Here is a 22,017-nt window from a genome sequence, read left to right as displayed (position 1 = left end):
CGGGGCTTAAGACTGTGAGCCCCATGCGGGACTTTGGACCGTGCCTCACCTGGTTATCTTATATCGACCCCAGGCTTCGCACGGTGCCCGGCACCTAGTAAGTGCTTAATAAATACCATTTTAAAGAAAGGGGGAAAAAAAGATCTTGTAAATCCGCATAGATTTACAGGTCCCAAATTTTGAAATCAGGTTAAAAATGAAAAAACCAACCAACAAGAAACCCCAAATACATAGCAAGCGCTTCACAAATACCATAAAAAACCCAAAACAAACCTCTGGTCCGTTTGTTCTCCGCAGGGCCCAGCAAGATGGACCCAATCCACGAATCTAACTCCGAGATGAGAACTGCAGCGAGACAATTCAGCGACTTCGGCGATTCCGTCCTCTCCCCCCCAACCCCTCCATCCCTCTTCCCTGCTCAGCGAGAAGCAGAGACGAGACCGTCACCAGACCGAGGAAGGTAGGAATGTTTTAATTCATAAATCGGTTTTAATTACATTATGTCATAATAATAATAATAACAATAATAATCACAGTCTATTTTACAAGTTTAGTGTATGAGGACATATGAAACGGGGACCTGGAGGCTTGAGGGAGGGCGGAGAAGACTAAAAGAGGGGCGGATTTGATCCCCAAGTCGGAGAGCCGAGGGAGCTGTGGTGCCTGTGGGGAGGGCAGCCATTCTAAAGGCTTGGTTCTTGGTGATTGTTCGGCCGTCAGTAATATCGCCCGGAGGTGGGGCGGTGGGGACGTCTTAATTTTCCTTCCTGCCCCATTCTGGAGTTGGGGAGTTTGGTCTGGCCAGCGGAGGTGGGCGAGCACGGATTAAAAAAAAGAAAATCGCCGACCGGCACCCTGCCGGTCTCCTCCCGGCAGCCCAGGGAGCATCTATCACCCGGAGGGATGCGGGTTGGTGCCGAAGACAGGTGACTAGAGGAAAAGTAATGCAGTCCCCTTCCCTCCCCCAAAACCCCCCCCCCCCCCCGGACCCCAGAGACACACACACACGCGCATATCTTCTCTCAAACGTAGAAAAGTTTCACTCGGGACGTGCTTACGAGCAGGTCGTCGTCAAAGAACTTGGTTTCTATGATGACATTCCCACTGCAGAGGGAGGAATGAGGAGAGAGGAGGGAGGAAGGAGAGATGTTAGAGGGCAGGAAATGAAGGAATGTGGGCCGGCCCCTGTCCCAGCCTGGTATCTGGGAGCCGGGCATTTCCCAAAGGAACCGACTGACCCGTTAATGGCCTGGAATACAGAGCTCTCTTCGAGGCCTGTAGCCAAAGGAAGTTGAAGGCAAGGAGGCTAAGATCCCCTAGCACCGGCTATGGGCCCCCATTCCCACAGGGAAGCAGCATGGCTCAGCGGAAAAAGCCAGGGTTTCGGAGTCAGAGGTCATGGGTTCAAATCCCGGCTCCGCCAACTGTCAGCTGTGTGACTTTGGGCAAGTCACTTCACTTCCCTGGGCCTCAGTGACCTCATCTGTCAAATGGGGATGAAGACTACGAGCCCCCCCCCGGGACAACCTGATCACCTTGTAACCTCCCCAGCGCTTAGAACAGTGCTTTGCACATAGCAAGCGCTTAGCAAATACCATTAATAAATAAATAAATAATAAATAGCCTATCTACGGGGAGCACTAGCCACTGAGAAATAGCAAGACTATCATCATCATCAATCGTATTTATTGAGCGCTTACTGTGTGCAGAGCACTGTACTAAGCGCTTGGGAAGTACAAATTGGCAACATATAGAGACAGTCCCTACCCAACTACTCTTGCTGTTCGGAGAAAGGAAACTGAGGTCCTCAAAGGTCAAGCTGTGTTTCTTTTCCCTGATAATAATAATAATAATCATCATCATCAATCGTATTTATTGAGCGCTTACCATGTGCAGAGCACTGTACTAAGCGCTTAATAATAATAATAGTAATAATAATGGTATTTGTTAAGCGCTTACTACATGCCAAGCACTGTTCTAAGTCTAATGCCTTAGATGAGAGATGGGAGACGGGGGATGAGAGAGGTGGATCCAAACACCTACATAAATTGGCTTAATGGTAGGTCGTGATTTCCACGTCGAACGTCTGGAAACTGAGATCTCCCAAGCGCTTAGTACAGTGCTCTGCACATAGTATGCCTTCAATAAATGCAATTGATTGACTGATCTTGAGAAGCAGCATGGCCTAGTAGATAGAGCACAGGCCTTGGAGTCAGAAGGACCTGGGTTCTAATCCCAGCTCCGCCACTTATCTGCTGCTGTATGACCTTGGGCAAGACACTTCACTTCTCTGTGCCTCAGTTTCCTCATCTGTACAATGGGGATTAAGACTGTGAGCCCCATGTGGGACATGGACTGTGCCCAACCTGATTAGCTTGTATCTATCCCAGTGCTCAGTATAGTGCTTGGCACATAGTAAGTGCTCAACAAAGGCCATTTTTTTAAAAAAAAAAAAAAGAAATCTTATAGGTCAGCATAGGCTTACAAGTCCCAAACCTGAAATCGGGTTAAAAATGGGGAAAAAAAAACATTAGGCAGTGGGCATAAGCAACGCGGCTTAGTGAAAAGAGTCCGGGCTTGGGAGTCAGAGGTTGTGGGTTCTAATCCCGGCTCTGCCACTTATCAGCTGTGTGACTTTGGGCAAGTCACTTAACTTCTCTGTGCCTCAGTTACCTCCTCTGTCAAATGGGGATTAAAACTGTGAGCCCCACATGAGACAACATGATTTCCCTGTATCTACCCCAGCGCTTAGAACAGTGCTTGGCACATGGCAAGCGCTTAACAAATATCATCATTATTTAGGCTACTAAAGCTTCCTGTCAACAATAACATTATTGTACAGTTTGAACTGGGCCACCCTGTATAATAATAATAATAATAATGGCATTTACTAAGCGCTTACTATGTGCAAAGCACTGTTCTAAGTATAATGCAAATTTGGTCCCTGTGATGGGCAGTCCAAGCCTTTCGTGGCTAAATATTCCACTGATCTTCATAATACTACATCTGGCATGCATGCGCCGTAAGGTTTTTAACACCTCCAGGAATGGCACGGCAAATGCCAAGATGAGTCCTTGGAGCTACTTGCATGTTCTGTGCTTTGTTCTGCACATAGTAAGCGCCTAGCAAATGCCATCATTACTATTATTACGTTCTCCGCTTCCAAGCTGCTGCCCTGGTTAAAGGTGAAAAGGCAGGTGGCTGAAAAAAGGCCGGAGTCCCAGGAATCTGATGGCTGGCACTACTGGGGCAGGGTCAAGACAATACCTGCCAGTTCAGGAATTGGGTCTGGGATTGGGACGAAAGATATTGTTCTTTAAAAAACAAAAACAAAAAAAAAACTGGAGAGACAGGAAGTTGAGGCCATTTCCTAGAAAGCAGAGATGACTTCCCTGTTAGAGAACCTGAAAAGGGGATGCAAGAAAGCACATGGCTTTGGAGCCTTTAATAATAATAATAATAATTATGGTTTTTGTTAAGTGTTTACTCTGTGCAAGGCACTGGACTCAGTGCTGGGGTGGTGGCTCAGTGGAAAGAGCCCGGGCTTGGGAGTCAGAGGTCGTGGGTTCTAATCCCGGCTCCCCGACTTGTCCGCTGTGTGACTTTGGGCCAGTCACTTCAATTCTCTGTGCCTCAGTTCCCTCATCTGGAAAACGAGGATTCAGGCTGTGAGCCCCACGTGGGACAACCTGATCACCTTGTATCCTCCACAGTGCTTTGCACATAGTAAGCACTTAACAAATGCCATCATCATTATTATTATTATAAAAGCAAATCAGGTTATGTGAAATTGAGAAGCAGCATGACCTAGTGGGCACAGCCCGGGCCTGAGAGTCAAGAGGACCTGGGTTCTAATCCCAGCTCCCCCACTTATCTTCTGTGTGCCCTTGGGCACATCATTAACTTCTCTGGGCCTCAGTTATGTCATCTGTAAAATGGGGATTAAGACTGTGGAACATGTGGAACATGGACTGTGTCCAACCTGATTAGTTGGTATCTCTCCCGGGGCTTAGTACAGTGCCTGGTACATAACAACAATAATAATAATAATGATGGCATTTGTTAAGCGCTTACTACGTGCAAAGCACTGTTCTAAGCGCTGGGGAGGATACAAAGTGATCAGGTTGTCCCCCGTGGGGCTCGCAGTCTTCACCCCCATTTTACAGACGAGGGAACTGAGGCCCAGAGAAGTGAAGTGACTTGCCCCAAGTCACACAGCTGACAAGTGGCGGAGCGGGATTTGAACCCACGACCTCTGACTCCCAAGCCCGGGCTCTTTCCACTGAGCCACGCTGCTTCTCTGGATTCTCTAGCTCACGGGGTAGTCTAGAGGAAGGTTAAGACTTTGCATTTAATGTCTGGGATTGTTTTTAATGCTCTCCTAATCCTGCTGGGTGGCAACCGGGTTATCGGATACGTCTGTTCCATACTGATTGTTGTTTATGCTTTTGCTTTCTTTTAGCTTTACTACATTATTTTTGGTCTCAAACTGCAAGCCACAGTGGCTTTTGCTCTGGCTCCCCAAGTCCACATTAGGGCCACATCACCGAGGGAGGGGCCAGAAAATTCCCTCAGAGAATGACAGCGCTTTTCCTTAGCTCTATCCTACTTATTTTATTTATTCTTATTTATTTATTATTTATTCTATCCTACTTATTTTATTTTGTTGGTATGTTTGGTTCTGTTCTCTGTCTCCCCCTTTTAGACTGTGAGCCCACTGTTGGGTAGGGACTGTCTCTATGTGATGCCAATTTGTACTTCCCAAGCGCTTAGTACAGTGCTCTGCACATAGTAAGCGCTCAATAAATACGATTGATTGATTGATTGATTAGCTCTAGGAAGCGTCAACCGGTGGTGGCCCAGGGAGCTAACTTGATTCCGTGGGATGGGATGAAGGGTGGTGCTTTACATTCCTCTCTATATGTTGCCGACTTGTACTTCCCAAGCGCTTAGTACAGTGCTCTGCACACAGTAAGCGCTCAATAAATACGACTGATTGATTGATTGACTGACTCTATATGTTGCCAATTTGTACTTCCCAAGCGCTTAGTACAGTGCTCTGCACATAGTAAGCGCTCAATAAATACGATTGATGATGATGACTGAAGGAGTGTGGGGAGCGAAGGATTCCGGGATTAAAAAACAACAAACCCCCTCTCCCCACAATGAATCTGGGTGGGGAAAAATCCTGGCTGACCTGGGCCCAGCTGAGCCCTTTAGAATAAGGGAAAATGGGGAACAGAAGGGATGCAGCGTGGCTCAGTGGAAAGAGCACGGGCTTTGGAGTCAGAGGTCATGGGTTCAAATCCCGGCGCCGCCACTTGTCAGCTGGGTGACTTTCGGCAAGTCACTTCACTTCTCTGTGTGGGCAAGTCGTTTCACTTCTCTGTGCCCCAGTTACCTCATCTGTAAAATGGGGATTAAGACTGTGAGCTCCCCGTGGGACAACCTGATCACCTTGTAACTTCCCCGTGCTTAGAACAGTGCTTTGCACATAGCAAGCGCTTAATTAAATGCCATCATTATTATTGTTATTATTATTTTAAACGAAGAGGAGACCTGGGGTAGAGCCCAAACTGTCATATGCGGGATAGAGGGTGGGTCCTATGCTATTTTTCCTTCCTCTCCCCCTCGTCCCCCTCTCCATCCCCCCCATCTTACCTCCTTCCCTTCCCCACAGCACCTGTATATATGTATATATGTTTGTACATATTTATTACTCTATTTATTTATTTTACTTGTACATATCTATTCTATTTATTTTATTTTGTTAGTATGTTTGGTTTTGTTCTGTCTCCCCCTTTTAGACTGTGAGCCCACTGTTGGGTAGGGACTGTCTCTATATGTTGCCAACTTGGACTTCCCAAGCGCTTAGTACAGTGCTCTGCACATAGTAAGCGCTCAATAAATACGATTGATGATGATGATGATATGTTGCCAACTTGGACTTCCCAAGCGCTTAGTACAGTGCTCTGCATACAGTAAGCACTCAATAAATACAATTGATTGATTGATTCATCAACTAATCTTTGGAGGGCTGTGGGAAGCCCGCCAGCAGTGGGAAAGGGGTGGGTACGCCCATGAGGGCATTATGTCTATTTGTAAAGACATTCGCAATATCCTTGGAACAGCTCTGATGGAAAGGAGAGTTTCCTAAAAAGAACCGAACCAACAAAACACCAGTTTCAAAAGTCAGGGCTGACACACGGGGAGATTCCATTTGAGACTCTGACGGCAGAAAATTAAGACCCCATGAGCTAAGTGTGCCATGGATAAGGCTCGCTTTCCAACCCCTCCCTATTTCTCTCGCTTCTCTTCCTCTCGGGTAGCGGCTTCTGCCGTGCATTATGTTCTACGACCGGACCACTCACGTTAAGATGTTTGCTGGCATCATCTGGGACTCTGGTGCGGCCTCTATCAAAGACTGCCAGGTGTTTGTGGAATTGGGGATCACGAAGCCAAATTCGAAGAACCACTCTGAGGGGAGGAAAAGCCAGAGTGAGTAAGCGCGACAGTCTGGGGGCTTCTCAACTTCCCTTTTGTGCCCTCCTCTTCAAACCCCTTCCCCCCCAAAAAAAACCTCCACCTGAAATCTATTTGAAAAGTAAAGCCGCAAAAAAGGGGTTTCCATCAATTACCAAAAAGGCGCAGGCATAGAGGGGACTGGCTGTGGTGCCATTTATTCACTCACTCATTCATTCATTAATTCATTCATTCATTCAATCGTATTAATTGAGCACTTACTAATAATAATAATAATAATGGCATTTGTTAAGCGCTTACTATATGCAAAGCACTGTGTGCAGAGCATTGTACTAAGCGCTTGGAAAGTACAATTCGGCAACAGAGACAATCCCTACTCAACAACGGGCTCACAGTCTAGAAGGGGGGAGACAGACATCAAAACATGTAAGTAGGCATCAGTAGCATCATTATAAATAAATAGAATTGTAGATATATATACACATCATTAATAAAAATAAGTAGAATTATAATTGTAAATATGTACATATATATGTATATACAAGTGCTGTGGGGCGGTGAAGGGGGTAGAGCAAAGGGAGCGAGTTGGGGCGATGGGGAGGGGAGGGGGAGCAGAGGAAAAGGGGGGCTCAGTCTGGGAAGGCCTCCTGGAGGAGGGGAGCTTTCAGTAGGGCTTTGAAGGGGGGAAGTGTGCTAGTTTGGCAGATGTGCGGAGGGAGGGCTTTCCAGGCCAGGGGGAGGACGTGGGCCGGGGGTCGACGGTGGGACAGGTGAGAACGAGGCACGGTGAGGAGGTTAGCGGCAGAGGAGCGGAGGGTGCGGGCTGGGCTGGAGAAGGACAGAAGGGAGGGGAGGTAGGAGGGGGCGAGGGGATGGACAGCCTGGAAGCCGATAATGAGGAGTTTTTGATTGATACGGAGGTTGACAGGCAACCACTGGAAGTTATTGAGGAGGGGGGCGACATGCCCAGAGCGTTTCTGTAGAAAGATAATCCGGGCAGCAGAGTGAATTATAGACTGAAGTGGGGAGAGACAGGAGGTTGGGAGGTCAGAGAAAAGGCTGATGCAGTAATCCAATTGGGATAGGATGAGGGATTGTACCAACAAGGTAGCGGTTTGGATGGAGAGGAAAGGGCGGATCTTGGCGATGTTAAATACCAATTGCATTTGTTAAGCGCTTACTATGTGCCAACCACTGTTCTAAGTGCCGGGGTAGATACAAATGTAATCAGGTTGTCCCACTTGGGGCTCACAGTTTTAATCCCCATTTTCCAGATGAGGTAACTGAGGCACAGAGAAGTTAAGTGGCTTGCCCAAGTTTACACAGCAGACAATTGGTGGAGCCGGGATTAGAACCCACGTCCTCTGGCTCCCAAGCCCGGGCTCTTGCCACTAAGCCATGCTGCTATTAGCCCCTGAGGGGAGATGAGGACTAAATACTCCCATACAAAGCCCTCCTTAGTGGATAGAGCCCAGGACTGGGAGTCAGAAGGACCTGAGTTCTAATCCCGGCTCTGCCACTTGTCTGCTTTGTGACCACGGGAAAGTCACTTTGCTTCTCTGGGTCTCAGTTACCTCATCTATAAAACAGGGATTAAGACTGAGCCCCGTGTGGGACAGGGACTGTGTCCAACTTGATTAGCTTGGATCTTCTCCAGGGCTTAGAACAATCAATCAATCAAAAGTATTTATTGAGCGCTTACTGTGTGCAGAGCACCATACTAAGCGCTTGGGAAGTACAAGTTGGCAACATATAAAGACGGTCCCTACCCAACAGTGGGCTCACAGCCTAGAACAGTGCTTGGCATAGAGAAAGTGCCTAACAAACATCATCATTATTATTATTATTCATGAAAAAATACCAGCGACAGCATGGAGAACAATAATTGACATTAATAACAAATTTCATTCATTCCTTTGATGGTATTTATTGAGCGCTTACTGTGTGCAAAGCTCTGCACTAAGCCCTTGGGAGAGTACTTGGCAGAGAGCCCTTGAGAAGCAGCGTGGCTCAGCGGAAAGAGCCCGGGCTTGGGAGTCAGAGGTCATGGGTTCAAATCCCGGCTCCGCCGCTTGTCAGCTGTGTGACTCTGGGGAAGTCACTTCACTTCTCTGTGCCTCAGTTACCTCATCTGCAAAATGGGGATTAAGGCTGTGAGCCCCACGTGGGACAACCGGATCACCTTGTATCCTCCCCAGCACTTAGAACAGTGCTTTGCACATAGTAAGCGCTTAACAAATACCAAAATTATTAATCATTTATTATTATCTCTCCCCGTCGTCTCCCCGTTATTATTCCTCTCCCCGTCGTCCCCCTCTCCATCCCCCCATCTTACCTCCTTCCCTTCCCCACAGCACCTGTATATATGCATATATGTTTGTACATATGTAATACCCTATTTATTTATTTTACTTGCACATATCTACAGTGCTCTGCACATAGTAAGCGCTCAATAAATATGATTGATGATATCTATTCTATTTATTTTATTTTGTTAGTCTGTTTGGTTTTGTTCTCCGTCTCCCCCTTTTAGACTGTGAGCCCACTGTTGGGTAGGGACCGTCTCTATATGTTGCCAACTTGGACTTCCCAAGCGCTTAGTACAGTGCTCTGCACACAGTAAGCGCTCAATAAATACGATTGATTGATTGATTATTATCGTTACAATAGGACAGCAGAAACATTCCCTGACCACAACGAGCTTACGGTCCAGAGAATCTGATTAATAATAAATAGTGGCAAGGAAGCACTGTCACCATCATCATCATCATCACCATCATCAATCGTATTTATTGAGCGCTTACTGTGTGCAGAGCACTGTACTAAGCGCTTGGGAAGTACAAATTGGCAACATATAGGGACAGTCCCTACCCAACAGTGGGCTCACACTGTTACCACCAAGACGCTGGGCCTACAGAGTCCTTTTCCTTTGAGGAGTTCTTAGGTCCTTTTGGATGCCCGGGATTAATTCTTGTGGTGGCCCTTGGGGAGGGGAAGGGAGAGAGACAGACGGACGGACAGACAGACAGACAGACAGAGAGACAGACAAACAGGGGCAGCAGGGAAAGGACAGATTTTATGTTCCATTTTGTAGCAGGGAATCAGCACCCCGAGGCAGAGGGAAGCTTCTGTGGAGCTTCTGGTTCTGTTTCGGGGAAATCAAAATCTGTCTTCACTTGGAATTCCACGGCTACTGAACTATTTCCTTTTTCTATTCACTGATTCAATCGTATTTACTGAGCGCTTACTGTGTGCAGAGCACTGTACTAAGCTCTTGGGAAGTACAACTCAGCAACAGATAGAGACCATCCCTATCCGACAACGGGCTCACAGTCTAGAAGCGAGAGACAGACAGCAAAACAAGTAGACGGGCATCGATAGACTAACAGAATTAGTCTGTTAGTCTACTGAATTAGCCAGAGAAGCAGCGTGGTTTAGTGGAAAAGAGCCTGGGCTTTGGAGTCAGAGGTCATGGGTTCAAATCCCGGCTCCGCCACTTGTCAGCTGTGTGACTTTCGGCAAGTCACTTAACTTCTCTGGGCCTCAGTGACCTCATCTGTAAAATGGGGATTAAGACTGTGAGCCCCCCGTGGGACAACCTGATCACCTTGTAACCTCCCCAGCGCTTAGAACAGTGCTTTGCACATAGTAAGCGCTTAATAAATGCCATTAAAAAAAGCAAAACAGAATTATAGATATATATATATATATACATCATTAATAAAATAGAGTAATAAATATGTACAAATATACACAGTGCTGTGGGGAGGGGACTCCCCAGCGCTTGGAACAGTGCTTTGCACATAGTAAGCGCTTGACAAATGCCATTATTATTATTATTATTATTCTAGACCGTGAGCCCGTTGGCGGGTAGGGACCGCCTCTCTGAGAAGCAGCGTGGCTCAGTGGAAAGAGCTCACCTCCTCCAGGAGGCCTTCCCAGACTGAGCGTCCTCCTTCCTCTCCCCATCCTCCTCCTCCCCATCCCCCCCCCGCCTTACTTCCTTCCCCTCCCCACAGCACCTGTGTATATATATATTTGTACATATTTATTACTCTATTTTACTTGTACATATTTATTCTATTTATTTTATTTGGTTTATGTGTTTTGTTTTGTTGTCTGTCTCCCCCTTCTAGACTGTGAGTCCGCTATTGGGTAGGGACCGTCTCTATATGTTGCCAACTTGTACTTCCCAAGTGCTTAGTACAGTGCTCTGCACACAGTAAGCGCTCAATAAATACGAATGAATGAATGGGAAGGAGGTACGGCGGGGAGGTGGAGAGGCGGTGAGGAAAAAGGGGGCTCAGTCTGGGAAGGCCTCCTGGAGGAGGTGAGCTCTCAGTAGGGCTTTGAAAAGGGGAAGAGGGCTAGTTTGTGCCCCCCCTCCGCCCGCCCCCAAGCCCAAGATTTCAGACCGACGGTGATCACGGTACCTTCTAGGCATTGCCCTTTAAAGTAAACTTTTTGTTCCAGGCGGAATTTTTCCATCTGCTCCGCGGAAGAGAAGTTCAACTCCCGAGACACTGCTTTGCACTTGAGGATTTTTTTGGGGACACGGGCTGGTGAGAGAAAAACAGAGAGATGAGGAATGCGGTAGGGACGCCGGCAGCCCACGCTGCCAAGTGGTGGGAGTGCCGCCAAGTCACCGGAGCACGATTCCGGAGGGGTTTTCCTGGCCAGCAAACAGACTCCGGGGATTCGGATGGCCCTGCTGAGGAGGCCTGGAACCTGCCCCAAGGGCAGAGAACGGTCTTTCTGACGCCACCGGCTGTTTTCATTAGCCCTTGGGAAATCCCTCCCTAACCGACTGGAAGGGCAGCCGGTCACGATGGTTTGTTTGTTTATTTATTTATTTAACTTGTACATATCTATTCTATTTATTTTATTTTGTTAGTATGTTTGGTTTTGTTCTCTGTCTCCCCCCTTTTAGACTGTGAGCCCACTGTTGGGTAGGGACTGTCTCTATATGTTGCCAGTTTGTACTTCCCAAGCGCTTAGTACAGTGCTCTGCACATAGTAAGCGCTCAATAAATACGACTGATGATGATGATGATGATGGTGAGCTGCTCGTTCGGCTGCAAACTGAGAAGCAGCGAGGCCAAGTGGAAAGAGCCCGGGCCTGGGAGCCGGAGGACCTGGGTTCTAATCCCGGCTCCCCCGCTTATCCGCTGGGTGGAAGGTCACTTCACTTCTCTGTGCCTCGGTTCTCTCATCTGTAATACGGGGATTGAGACTGTGAGCCCCATGTGGGACATGGACTGTGTCTGACCTGATTATCTTCTTTAACAGAGTTTAGTACAGTGCCTGGTCCATATTAATAATAATAATAATGATGGCATTTATTAAGCGCTTACTATGTGCAAAGCACTGTTCTAAGCGCTGGGGAGGTTACAAGGTGATCGGGTTGTCCCACGGGGGGCTCACAGTCTTCATCCCCATTTTCCAGATGAGGGAACTGAGGCCCAGAGAAGTGACTTGCGCAAAGTCACCCAGCTGACAAGTTGGCGGAGCCAGGATTCGAACCCACGACCTCAGGGAGGTTGACCAGATATGATCAGAGCGCTGGTTTTCAGGCTCTGCCACAGGCTCCTGGAACAGGTAGGCGTTTTACCGTTCAGGGTGAGCCCATTGTTGGGTAGGGACCGTCTCCATATGTTTCCAACTTGTACTTCCCAAGCGCTTAGTACAGTGCTCTGCACAAACTAAGCGCTCATTAAGTACGACTGAATGAATGAATTTGGTCCTGGGATCTCCAGTCTGGGGAATGGACTGGAAGCCCTGGGCAAGTCACTTCACTTCTCCGTGTCTCTGTTCCCTCATCTGCAAAATGAGGATCCAATACCTGTTCTTCCCCCTACTTAGACTTTGAGCACCATGTGGGACCTGATTATCTTGTACCTACCTCAGTGCTTAGTACAGTGCTTGGCACGCAGTAAGGGCTTAACGAGTACCACGATTCAAGCCCCCTGCCCAGGTTTCCATCTCCCAATACGGGAAAAACTGGGGGTTATCCCAGAAAAGCAAAGAGCAAAAGCAAAAGAAAAGAGAAGCAGCGTGGCTCAGCGGAAAGAGCACGGGCTTTGGAGTCAGAGATCATGGGTTCAAATCCCGTCTCTGCCAATTGTCAGCTGTGTGACTTTGGGCAAGTCACTTCACTTCTCAGTTCCCTCATCTGTAAAACGGGGATGAAGACTGTGAGCCCCCCGTGGGACAACCTGTAACCTCCCCAGCGCTTAGAACAGTGCTTTTAAACTGTGAGCCCACTGCTGGGTAGGGACTGTCTCTATATGTTGCCAATTTGTACTTCCCAAGCGCTTAGTACAGTGCTCTGCACATAGTAAGCGCTCAATAAATACGATTGATGATGATGATGCTTTGCACACAGAAAGCGCTTAATAAATGCTATCATTATTAAAAGCAATTACACCCTCAGAGGGCTCCTGAGAAATGCATGGAGGGACTGGGGAGTTTTAAAGATGAATAAATTGAGTTACAGGCAAGAGACCAACAGCCCCACCCTCCCTTTTTTTGGCACGGGGGGACCTAAAAGTTTGATGAATAGGTTGGGAGGAAAGGATTCCGAGTTGACTTTGGAGCCGGTTGGTTTCTAAGTCAGTTTGGTTTTTCACTGTAGCACAAACCCGCCCAAAGCTCCAGGCTGCTTTCCACCCCGGATAAAATCAACATTGGAAAACTAACGGCTTTCTGTTGCCTACTTCCCACGGATAGCTGTTTAGTCTTCCGAAAAGACGATCGAGTCCAACTTTCCTCCGCAGCATCCGGGTAGAAGAGGCTACCAAGTCCTCCAAGAGACTTAAATGCCGGGGTGGGAGAGAAATACGTTCTTCCTCACCTGGTGCCCCCAAGTAAAGGGATGTTTCATTATATTCCCCTCGTCCCCCTCTTCATCCCCCCATCTTACCTCCTTCCCTTCCCCACAGCACCTGTATATATGTATATATGTTTGTACATATTTACTACTCTATTTATTTATTTATTTTACTTGTACATATCTATTCTATTTATTTTATTTTGTTAGTATGTTTGGTTTTGTTCTCTGTCTCCCCCTTTTAGACTGTGAGCCCACTGTTGGGTAGGGACTGTCTCTATATGTTGCCAATTTGTACTTCCCAAGCGCTTAGTACAGCGCTCTGCACATAGTAAGCGCTCAATAAATACGATTGATGATGATGATGATGATGATATCGCTGCCCAGGGCAGGCCGGGTGGCTGGGGTGGGAGAGGATGGTTTTGTCGGCAGCACAACCGCTGCTGTTCCCCTGCCCTGCAACATCGCTTCAAAACCGCCTACAATCAATCAATCAATCAATCGTATTTATTGAGCGCTTACTGTGTGCAGAGCACTGTCCTAAGCGCTTAGTACAAAAGCAGGAGGAAAGAGCGTGATGCCCAAGGGTGTGGCCTCGTTGACAGAGCACAGGCCCGGGAGTCGGAAGGACCTGGGTTCAAGTCCCAGCTCTGCCACTTGTCTGCTGTGTGGCCTTGGGCCAGTCACTTCACTTCTCTGTGTTCAGTTACCTCATCTGGAAAATGGGGATGAAGATTGTGAGCCCTACATGAGACAGGGACTGTGTCCAACCTCATTACCTTGTATCTCCCCCAGCGCTTACAACAGTGCCTGGCACACAGTAGGCGTTTAACAAATACCATTACTTCCAGGCTTTGATTTTTCTGCTTGCAACGGGATAATAATAATAATAATGATGACATTTGTTAAGCGCTTACTATGTGCAAAGCACTGTTCTAAGTGCTGGGGGGGGGATACAATGTGATCAAGTTGTCCCACGTGGGGCTCACAGTCTTAATCCCCATTTTTACAGATGAGGGAACTGAGGCTCAGAGAAGTTATGTGACTTGCCCCAGGTCACACGGCAGACTGGTGGTGGAGCCGGGATTCGAACCCACGACCTCTGACTCCAAAGCCCGGGCTCTTTCCACTGAGCCACGCTGGGATGGGAGGCAGCGTGGCCTAGCAGATAAAGCACGGGCCTGGAAACCACGGGGCCCGAGTTCGAACGCAGCTCCGCCGCTTGCCTGCTGTGTGGCCACGGGCAAGTCACCCAAGTTCCTTGTGTCTCAGTTTTTTCAACTGCAAAACAGGGATTCCATACCTGTTCTCCCTCCTCCTAATAATAATGGCATTTGTTAAGCGCTTACTATGTGCCAAGCACTGTTCTAAGCGCTCACAGTCTTAGACTGTGAGCCCAATGTTGGGTAGGGACTGTCTCTATATGTTGCCAATTTGTACTTCCCAAGCGCTTAGTACAGTGCTCTGCACATAGTAAGCGCTCAATAAATACAATTGATGATGATGATGGGGGGGATACGAGGTAATCAGGTTGTCCCACATGGGACTCACAGTCTTAATTCCCATTTTACAGATGAGGTAACTGAGGCACAGAGAAGATAAGCGACTTGACCAAAGTCACACAACTGACAAATGGCGGAGCCGGAATTAGAACCCATGACCTCTGATTCCCAAGCCCGGGCTCTTTCTTTCCACTAAGCCACGCTGCTTCTCCAATTTAGACTGTGGGCTCCATGCAGGACCTGATTATCTTATATCTACCCCAGGACTCAGTACAGTGCTAGGCATACAATAAGCACTTAAATATCATCATCATCATCATCATCATCATCATCATCAATCGTATTTATTGAGCGCTTACTATGTGCAGAGCACTGTATATCACCATTATTAAATATCACCATTATTATTCATTACTCATTATTATTAAGTATATGAAAGGGGGTTGCTTTTCCTCCACAGCTTCCAGGAGCGTTCGTCTCGTCCGCGCACGATAAAAGGTTGGGTTTGTGGATTTAACTTATTTTCTTTCGCTTGAGCGGAAGCAGGAAAATATTGAGACGGTTTCCACAGCCCAGCAACTGGAAGCTGTGAGGGCTGTCCCTGAAATTCCGATACCCGGGACGGTGAAGAGAAGGAGCACGGAGGAGGAAAGGAAGGGGTGAGAGACGCATCCGAACGCCGTCGTTTCCAGGAATCCGCCCAAACATTTGACCCGCTAGTACCTCGGGGGACTCTGGAAAGGCGGCTCTTCCCATAACGAGTCTGCCCGGACTCGGGATCGGAAGTTACCTTCATGTTCCACTCCGGGGACAGACAAGTCTTCTGTTCCTTGCCAGAGGATCTTCCCCGTCTCGGCATCCCGGAGGTTCATCCAGTTTCTGATCCCGGGCGATTAAGGAAAAGCAAACGGTTGGAGCTGCCTCCGGGTGCTCCTGGCTTTCGTGCTTGTCGGCTTTTCCGATGAATCGTGGGTCCGCCGGGCCGCGACGGCCGATAGGACTCAAGGGAGGCACAGAGGAATACCAGGAGGGACTGGAAATCCAGACAGAGGGGCCTTTTTTTAATCTGACAACAACAGACCTCAGAGATTGAGGTGTTTGTAGGGGTTTTTCCCGTCATTTTGCCCTCCCGGCAGGTGTAGGGGGTAGGATGGGGTACGTATTGTTGCAGGGTCTAGAGGAAAGGCTGAGAGTCAAGGGGTCTGACTAGGAAACCGAGAAGCAGTGAGGCCCAGTGGAAAGAGCACGGCCTGGGGGCCAGAAGACCTGCGTTTTAGACTGTGAGCCCACTGTTGGGTAGGGACCGTCTCTCTATGTTGCCAATTTGTACTTCCCAAGCGCTTAGTCCAGTGCTCTGCACACAGTAAGCGCTCAATAAATACGATTGATGATGATGATCCTGGCTCTGCCACTCATTCATTCACTCATTCAATCGTATTTATTGAGCGCTTACTGTGTGCAGAGCACTGGACTAAGCGCTTGGGAAGTCCAAGTTGGCAACATAGAGAGACGGGCCCTACCCAACAGCGGGCTCACAGTCTAAGAGGGGGAGACAGAGAACAAAACCAAACATACTAACAAAATAAACAGAATAGATATGTACAAATAAAATAGAGTAATAAATATGTAGAAACATATATACATATACATACATATATATGTATATGTATATATACATATATCTTTTAGACTGTGAGCCCACTGTTGGGTAGGGACTGTCTCTATATGTCGCCAATTTGTACTTCCCAAGCGCTTAGTACAGTGCTCTGCACATAGCAAGCGCTCAATAAATACGATTGATGATGATATACATATATACAAGAAGCAGCGTGGCTCAGTGGAAAGAGTACGGGCTTTGGAGCCAGAGGTCATGGGTTCAAATTCCGGCTCCGCCAACTGTCAGCTGTGTGACTTTGGGCAAGTCACTTCACTTCTCTGGGCCTCAGTGACCTCATCTGTAAAATGGGGATTAAGACTGTGAGCCCCCCTTGGGACAACCTGATCACCTTGTAACCTCCCCAGCGCTTAGAACAGTGCTTTGCACATAGTAAGCGCTTAATAAATGCCATTATTATTATTATTATTATTATTACAGGTGCTGTGGGGAGGGGAAAGAGGTAAGGTGGGGGGGGGGATGGGGAGGGGGAGGACTTGCCCAAAGTCACACAGCTGATTAGAGGCAGAGCTAGGATTAGAACCCACGACCTCTGACTCCCAAGCCCACGCTCTTTCCACTAAGCCACGCTGCTTCTCACTAGTAAGCGCTTAACAAATACCATCAAAACTCATCAGTTGTGTGACCTTGGGCCAGTCACTTAACCTCGTTGGGCCTCAGTTACCTCATCTGTAAAACGGGGATTAAGACTGTGAGCCCCTTGGGAGACAGGGACTGTGTCCAACCCAATTATCTGGTAACTACCCTAATAATAATAATGGTATTTGTTAAGCACTTACTATGTGCCATAGTAATAATAATCATGATGGTATTTGTTAAGTGCTTACTATGTGCCAAGCACTGTTCTAAGCGCCAAGGGAGATTCAAGGACATCGGGTTGTCCCACGTGGGGCTCACAGTCTTCATCCCCATTTTACAGATGAGGGAACTGAGGCACAGAGAAGTGAAGTGACTTGTCCAAAGTCACACAGCTGACAAGTGGCAGAGACGGGATTAGAACCCTTCAAAGCCCTACTGAGAGCTCACCTCCTCCAGGAGGCCTTCCCAGATTGAGCCCCCTCCTTCCTCTCCCCCTTCACCCCTTCCCCACCCCCTCCGCCTTACCTCCTTCCCCTCCCCACAGCACTTGTATATACACGTACATATGCTTTTACATATTTATTACTCTATTTATTTTACTTGTACATATTTATTCTATTTATTTGATTTTGTTACTATGTTTTGTTTTGTTGTCTGTCTCCCCTTTCTAGACTGTGAGCCCGCTGTTGGGTAGGGGCCGTCTCTATATGTTGCCAACTTATACCTCCCAAGCGCTTAGTACAGTGCTCTGCACACAGTAAGCGCTCAATAAATACGATTGATGATGAATAAATACGATTGAACGGATGAATGAACCCACGACCTCTGCCTCCCAAGCCCGGGCTCTCGCCACTGAGCCACGCTGCTTCTCTTAAAAAATAAAAAAAACTTGGTTAGATGCCACGAAGTAGATGGCAATGCCTTAACCATATATCAATTGTATTTATTGAGCGCTTACTGTGTGCAGAGCACTGTACTAAGTGCTTGGGAAGTACAAGTTGGCAACATATAGAGACGGTCCCTACCCAACTGTGGGTGTTGTATAGGCCACTAGGACCTCTTCCATCTTTCTCAAGGGCAGTGCTAACCTTCTCTCCTTTCGTACTGATCTAAACGCTGTGCAGAGCACTGTTCTAAGCACTTAGGAGAATACACTACAAGAGAAGTAGCAGACCCGTTCCCGGTCCATGGTGAGTTTATGTTCTAGAGGGGGGGACCAACAATAGTATGAATAGGTAATAATAATAATAATAATGATGGTATTTGTTAAGCGCTTACTATGTGCAAAGCACTGTTCTAAGCGCTGGGGACATTACAAGGTGATCAGGTTGTCCCACGGGGGGTTCACAGTTTTAATCCCCGTTTTCCAGATGAGGGAACTGAGGCCCGGAGAAGCGAAGTGACTTGCCCAAAGTCACACAGCTGACAGTTGGCGGAGCCGGGATTTGAACCCATGACCTCTGACTCCAAAGCCCGGGCTCTTTCCATTGAGCCGTGCTGCTTCTCGGTAGGTAATTTATAACATATAATTTAAAGCTACGTACATAAGCGCCATGGGTTTAGGGATGGGGCGAATATTGAATGTCCAGAGGTCATGGATCCAAGCGGAGATAAAAGGCAGCTCACTGGGAATGCCGTTGGCTGGCCTGCTCCTGGGCTGTGCCACCTGGCGTGCAGAGAAGCAGCGTGGCTCAGTGGAAAGAGCCCGGGCTTTGGAGTCAGAGGTCATGGGTTCGAATCCTGACTCCGACACACGTCTGCTGTGTGACCTTGGGCGAGTCACTTAACTTCTCTGAGCCTCAGGTACCTCATCTGTCAAATGGGGATGAAGACCGTGAACCCCACATGGGACAACCTGATCACTCTGTATCCCCCCCAGCGCTTAGAACAGTGCTTTGCACATAGTAAGCGCTTAACAAATGCCAACATTATTATTATTATTATTCGGCTTCGGCCCCACTGTTTGACAAGGGTGGAGGACGAATGGCAAGAAAACTGCCATACGGCGGAGGGACGACACACACGAGCTACTCTCCGACAAGAGCACCGGAGCCCATCCCTCGCGGCCCGGACCGAGGGGCGGGAATTTGGAGCCGACCCGTGTTCAGAGGAACGGCTTGGCCTAGTGGACACAGCCCGGGCCTCGGAGTCGGAAAGACCTGGGTTCAAATCCCAGCTCTGCCACGTGGCCGCTGTGTGACTTTGGGCGAGCTGCTTCACTTCTCTGCCGCCTCAGTGACCTCATCTGGAAAATCATCATCAATCGTATTTATTGAGCGCTTACTATGTGCAGAGCACTGGACTAAGCGCTTGGGAAGTACAAATTGGCAACATAGAGAGACGGTCCCTACCCAACAGTGGGCTCACAGTCTAAAAATGGGGATTAAGACCGCGAGTCCCGTGTGGGACAGGGACTGTGTCCGACCTGACTGGCCTGTATCTACCCCAGCGCTTAGTACAGTGCCTGGCACACAGTATTATACACTCAGCAAATGTCTTAATGACCAAACTGCCCTCCCCGCCCCTCGAAAATTTCCGTGGCTTCCTGTTTTCACAGGTCTGCCCACAGAGTCGGACCACAGCAAAGTTTACCCAAACAGCCCGAACTAATCATTCATTCGTATTTATTGAGTGCCTACTGTGTGCAGAGCACTGTACTAAGCACTTGGGAAGTACAAGTTGGCAACATCCAAACATCGACGCTACAACAAGCTGCTTTGGGCAAATCACTTCACTTTTCTGGGCCTCAGTGAGTTCACCTGTAAAATGGGGATCATCATCATCATCATCAATCATATTTATTGAGCGCTTACTGTGTGCAGAGCACTGTACTAAGCTCTTGGGAAGTACAAGTTGGCAACATATAGAGACAGTCCCTACCCAACAGTGGGCTCACAGTCTAAAAGGGGGGGGGGGGGGGATCAATAATAATAATAATGGTATTTGTTAAGCACTTGCATGTGCCAGGAACTGTACTAAGCGCTTGGGTGGATACAAGCCAATCGGCTGTCCCACGTGGGGCTCACAGTCTCAATTTATCCCATTTTATAGACGAGGGAACTGAGGTGCGTCCCCCTGCCCTGGATTGCTACAGTTACTGGCTCGGCAGCCCAATCCCAGAGGTATCATCATCATCATCATCATCAATCGTATTTATTGAGCGCTTACTGTGTGCAGAGCACTGTACTAAGCGCTTGGGAAGTACAAATTGGCAACATATAGAGACAGTCCCTACCCAACAGTGGGCTCACAGTCTAAAAGGGGGAGACAGAGAACAAAACCAAACATACTAACAAAATAAAATAAATAGAATAGATGTGTACAAATAAATTAAATAGAGTAAAAAAATATGTACAAACATTTATACATATATACAGGTGCTGTGGGGAAGGGAGGGAGGTAAGATGGGGGGATGGAGAGGGGGACAAGGGGGAGAGGAAGGAAGAGGTATCACGGCAGGAAATGAGAAAAGGATCTTCTGGAGGATAAAGCGCATAGGACAGCTCCGTGACTTTTCCATAGGTTCTTAAACCTTTCGGACCCTGCCCGAGGCACAGAAGTCCCAGGAAAACACAGTCGCAGAGGGGCTTTGATTCCCTTCCGAGATCCTGTTCAGGCATAGCCGAGTGAGGGTCCCTGGTCATCACTTGAGCCCCCCTCCTATGAGGGCTCAGAGAAAGGAAGCGACTTGCCCAAAGTCACACAGCTGACGATTGGCGGAGCAGGCAGGTGAGCACTCAATAAATACGATTGAATGAATGAATTTAGGCACGTACTACGTGGAAGGCACTGTACTAAGCACTGGGGCCGGGGGGGATGCAAGCATAGAGGGTGGGACACAGTTCCTGTCCCAAGTGGGACTCGGCATTTGACAGGTGAGGGAACTGAGGCCCAGAGAAAGGAAATGACTTTCCCAAGGCCACAGAGCCTCCCCCTTCTAGACTGTGAGCCCGCTGTTGGGTAGGGACCATCTCTATATGTTGCCAACTTGGACTTCCCAAGCGCTTAGCACACAGTAAGCGCTCAATAAATACAATTGAATGAACGAATTAATGAAAGCCAGGTCCTCCGACTACCAGCCCGTGCTTAATCCAGTAGGCCATGCTGAGCTCAGAAAGACATTCGCTCTAATCCTGACTCCGCCACTTGTCAGCTGTGTGACCTTGGGCAAGTCACTTAACTTCTCTGGGCCTCAGTTACCTCATCTCTATAATGGGGATTAAGACCGTGAGCCCTATGTGGGGCAGGAACTGCATCCAACTTGATTACCTTGTATTTTCTCTGGCATTTAGTTCAGGGCTTGGCATGATGCCTGTCTACATGTTTTGTTGTCTGTCTCCCCCTTCTAGACTGTGAGCCCACTGCTGGGTCTACATGTTGCCGACTTGTACTTCCCAAGCGCTTGGTACAGTGCTCTGCACACAGTAAGCGCTCAATAAATACAACTGAATGAATGAAGGGGGGCACCAGGCGAGCCTTGGGCCCGAACCCTTGGGATCAATAACTTTTTCCCCACTGGGCCACGCTGCTTCTCTAAGCGATGGAATTGACTGTGAGCCCGTGTTGGGTAGGGACCGTCTCTATATGTTGCCAACTTGTACTTCCCAAGTGCTTAGTACAGTGCTCTGCACACAGTAAGCGTTCAATAAATACAGTTGAATGAATGATGAGGCGCTAGACTCTAAGCTTGCCATGGGTGGGAAACTGGTCTAAGAATTCTGTCATTATGGCACTCACCCAAGTGCTTAAAAATAATAATAATAATGGTAATGATGGTATTTGCTAAGCACTTAATATGTGTCAAGCACTGGGGTAGATACAAGGTAATCAGGTTGTCCCACCTGGGGTTCACAGTCTTAATCCCAGTTTTCCAGATGAGGTAACTGAGGCACAGAGAAGTTGAGTGACTTGCCCAAAGTTACACAGTTGACAAGCGGTGGAGCCGGGAT

The 22,017-nt window shown here is 48.0% G+C and overlaps 1 protein-coding gene, 1 non-coding gene and 1 pseudogene across 2 annotated transcripts in view; all 3 read right to left on the bottom strand.

The window, feature by feature from the left end:
* Nucleotides 1-986: 986 nt before the first annotated feature.
* PDE6D (phosphodiesterase 6D) overlaps nt 987-22,017 on the bottom strand; it is a 122,050-nt gene continuing 101,019 nt past the window's right edge. Inside the window, exons 2-5 of the mRNA XM_038744398.1 lie at nt 15,605-15,693; nt 10,917-11,042; nt 6,372-6,477; nt 987-1,104 (exon numbers count right to left, since the gene is read on the bottom strand). Of these exons, the coding sequence (XP_038600326.1) occupies nt 1,023-1,104; nt 6,372-6,477; nt 10,917-11,042; nt 15,605-15,693 (403 nt within the window). The 3' untranslated portion in view covers nt 987-1,022. The remainder of the gene's footprint in view (nt 1,105-6,371; nt 6,478-10,916; nt 11,043-15,604; nt 15,694-22,017) is intronic.
* Nucleotides 17,950-18,016, bottom strand: LOC119936151 (annotated as a pseudogene).
* Nucleotides 18,057-18,178, bottom strand: LOC119936127. Its single transcript, XR_005453648.1, has one exon. It is a non-coding gene; the product is annotated as a U6atac minor spliceosomal RNA (small nuclear RNA).

The sequence above is a fragment of the Tachyglossus aculeatus genome, chromosome 1 (assembly GCF_015852505.1).
Source record: "Tachyglossus aculeatus isolate mTacAcu1 chromosome 1, mTacAcu1.pri, whole genome shotgun sequence".
NCBI lineage: Eukaryota > Metazoa > Chordata > Mammalia > Monotremata > Tachyglossidae > Tachyglossus > Tachyglossus aculeatus.
Note: the sequence above shows the minus strand (reverse complement) of the source record. Positions and strands in the feature narration are given on the sequence as shown.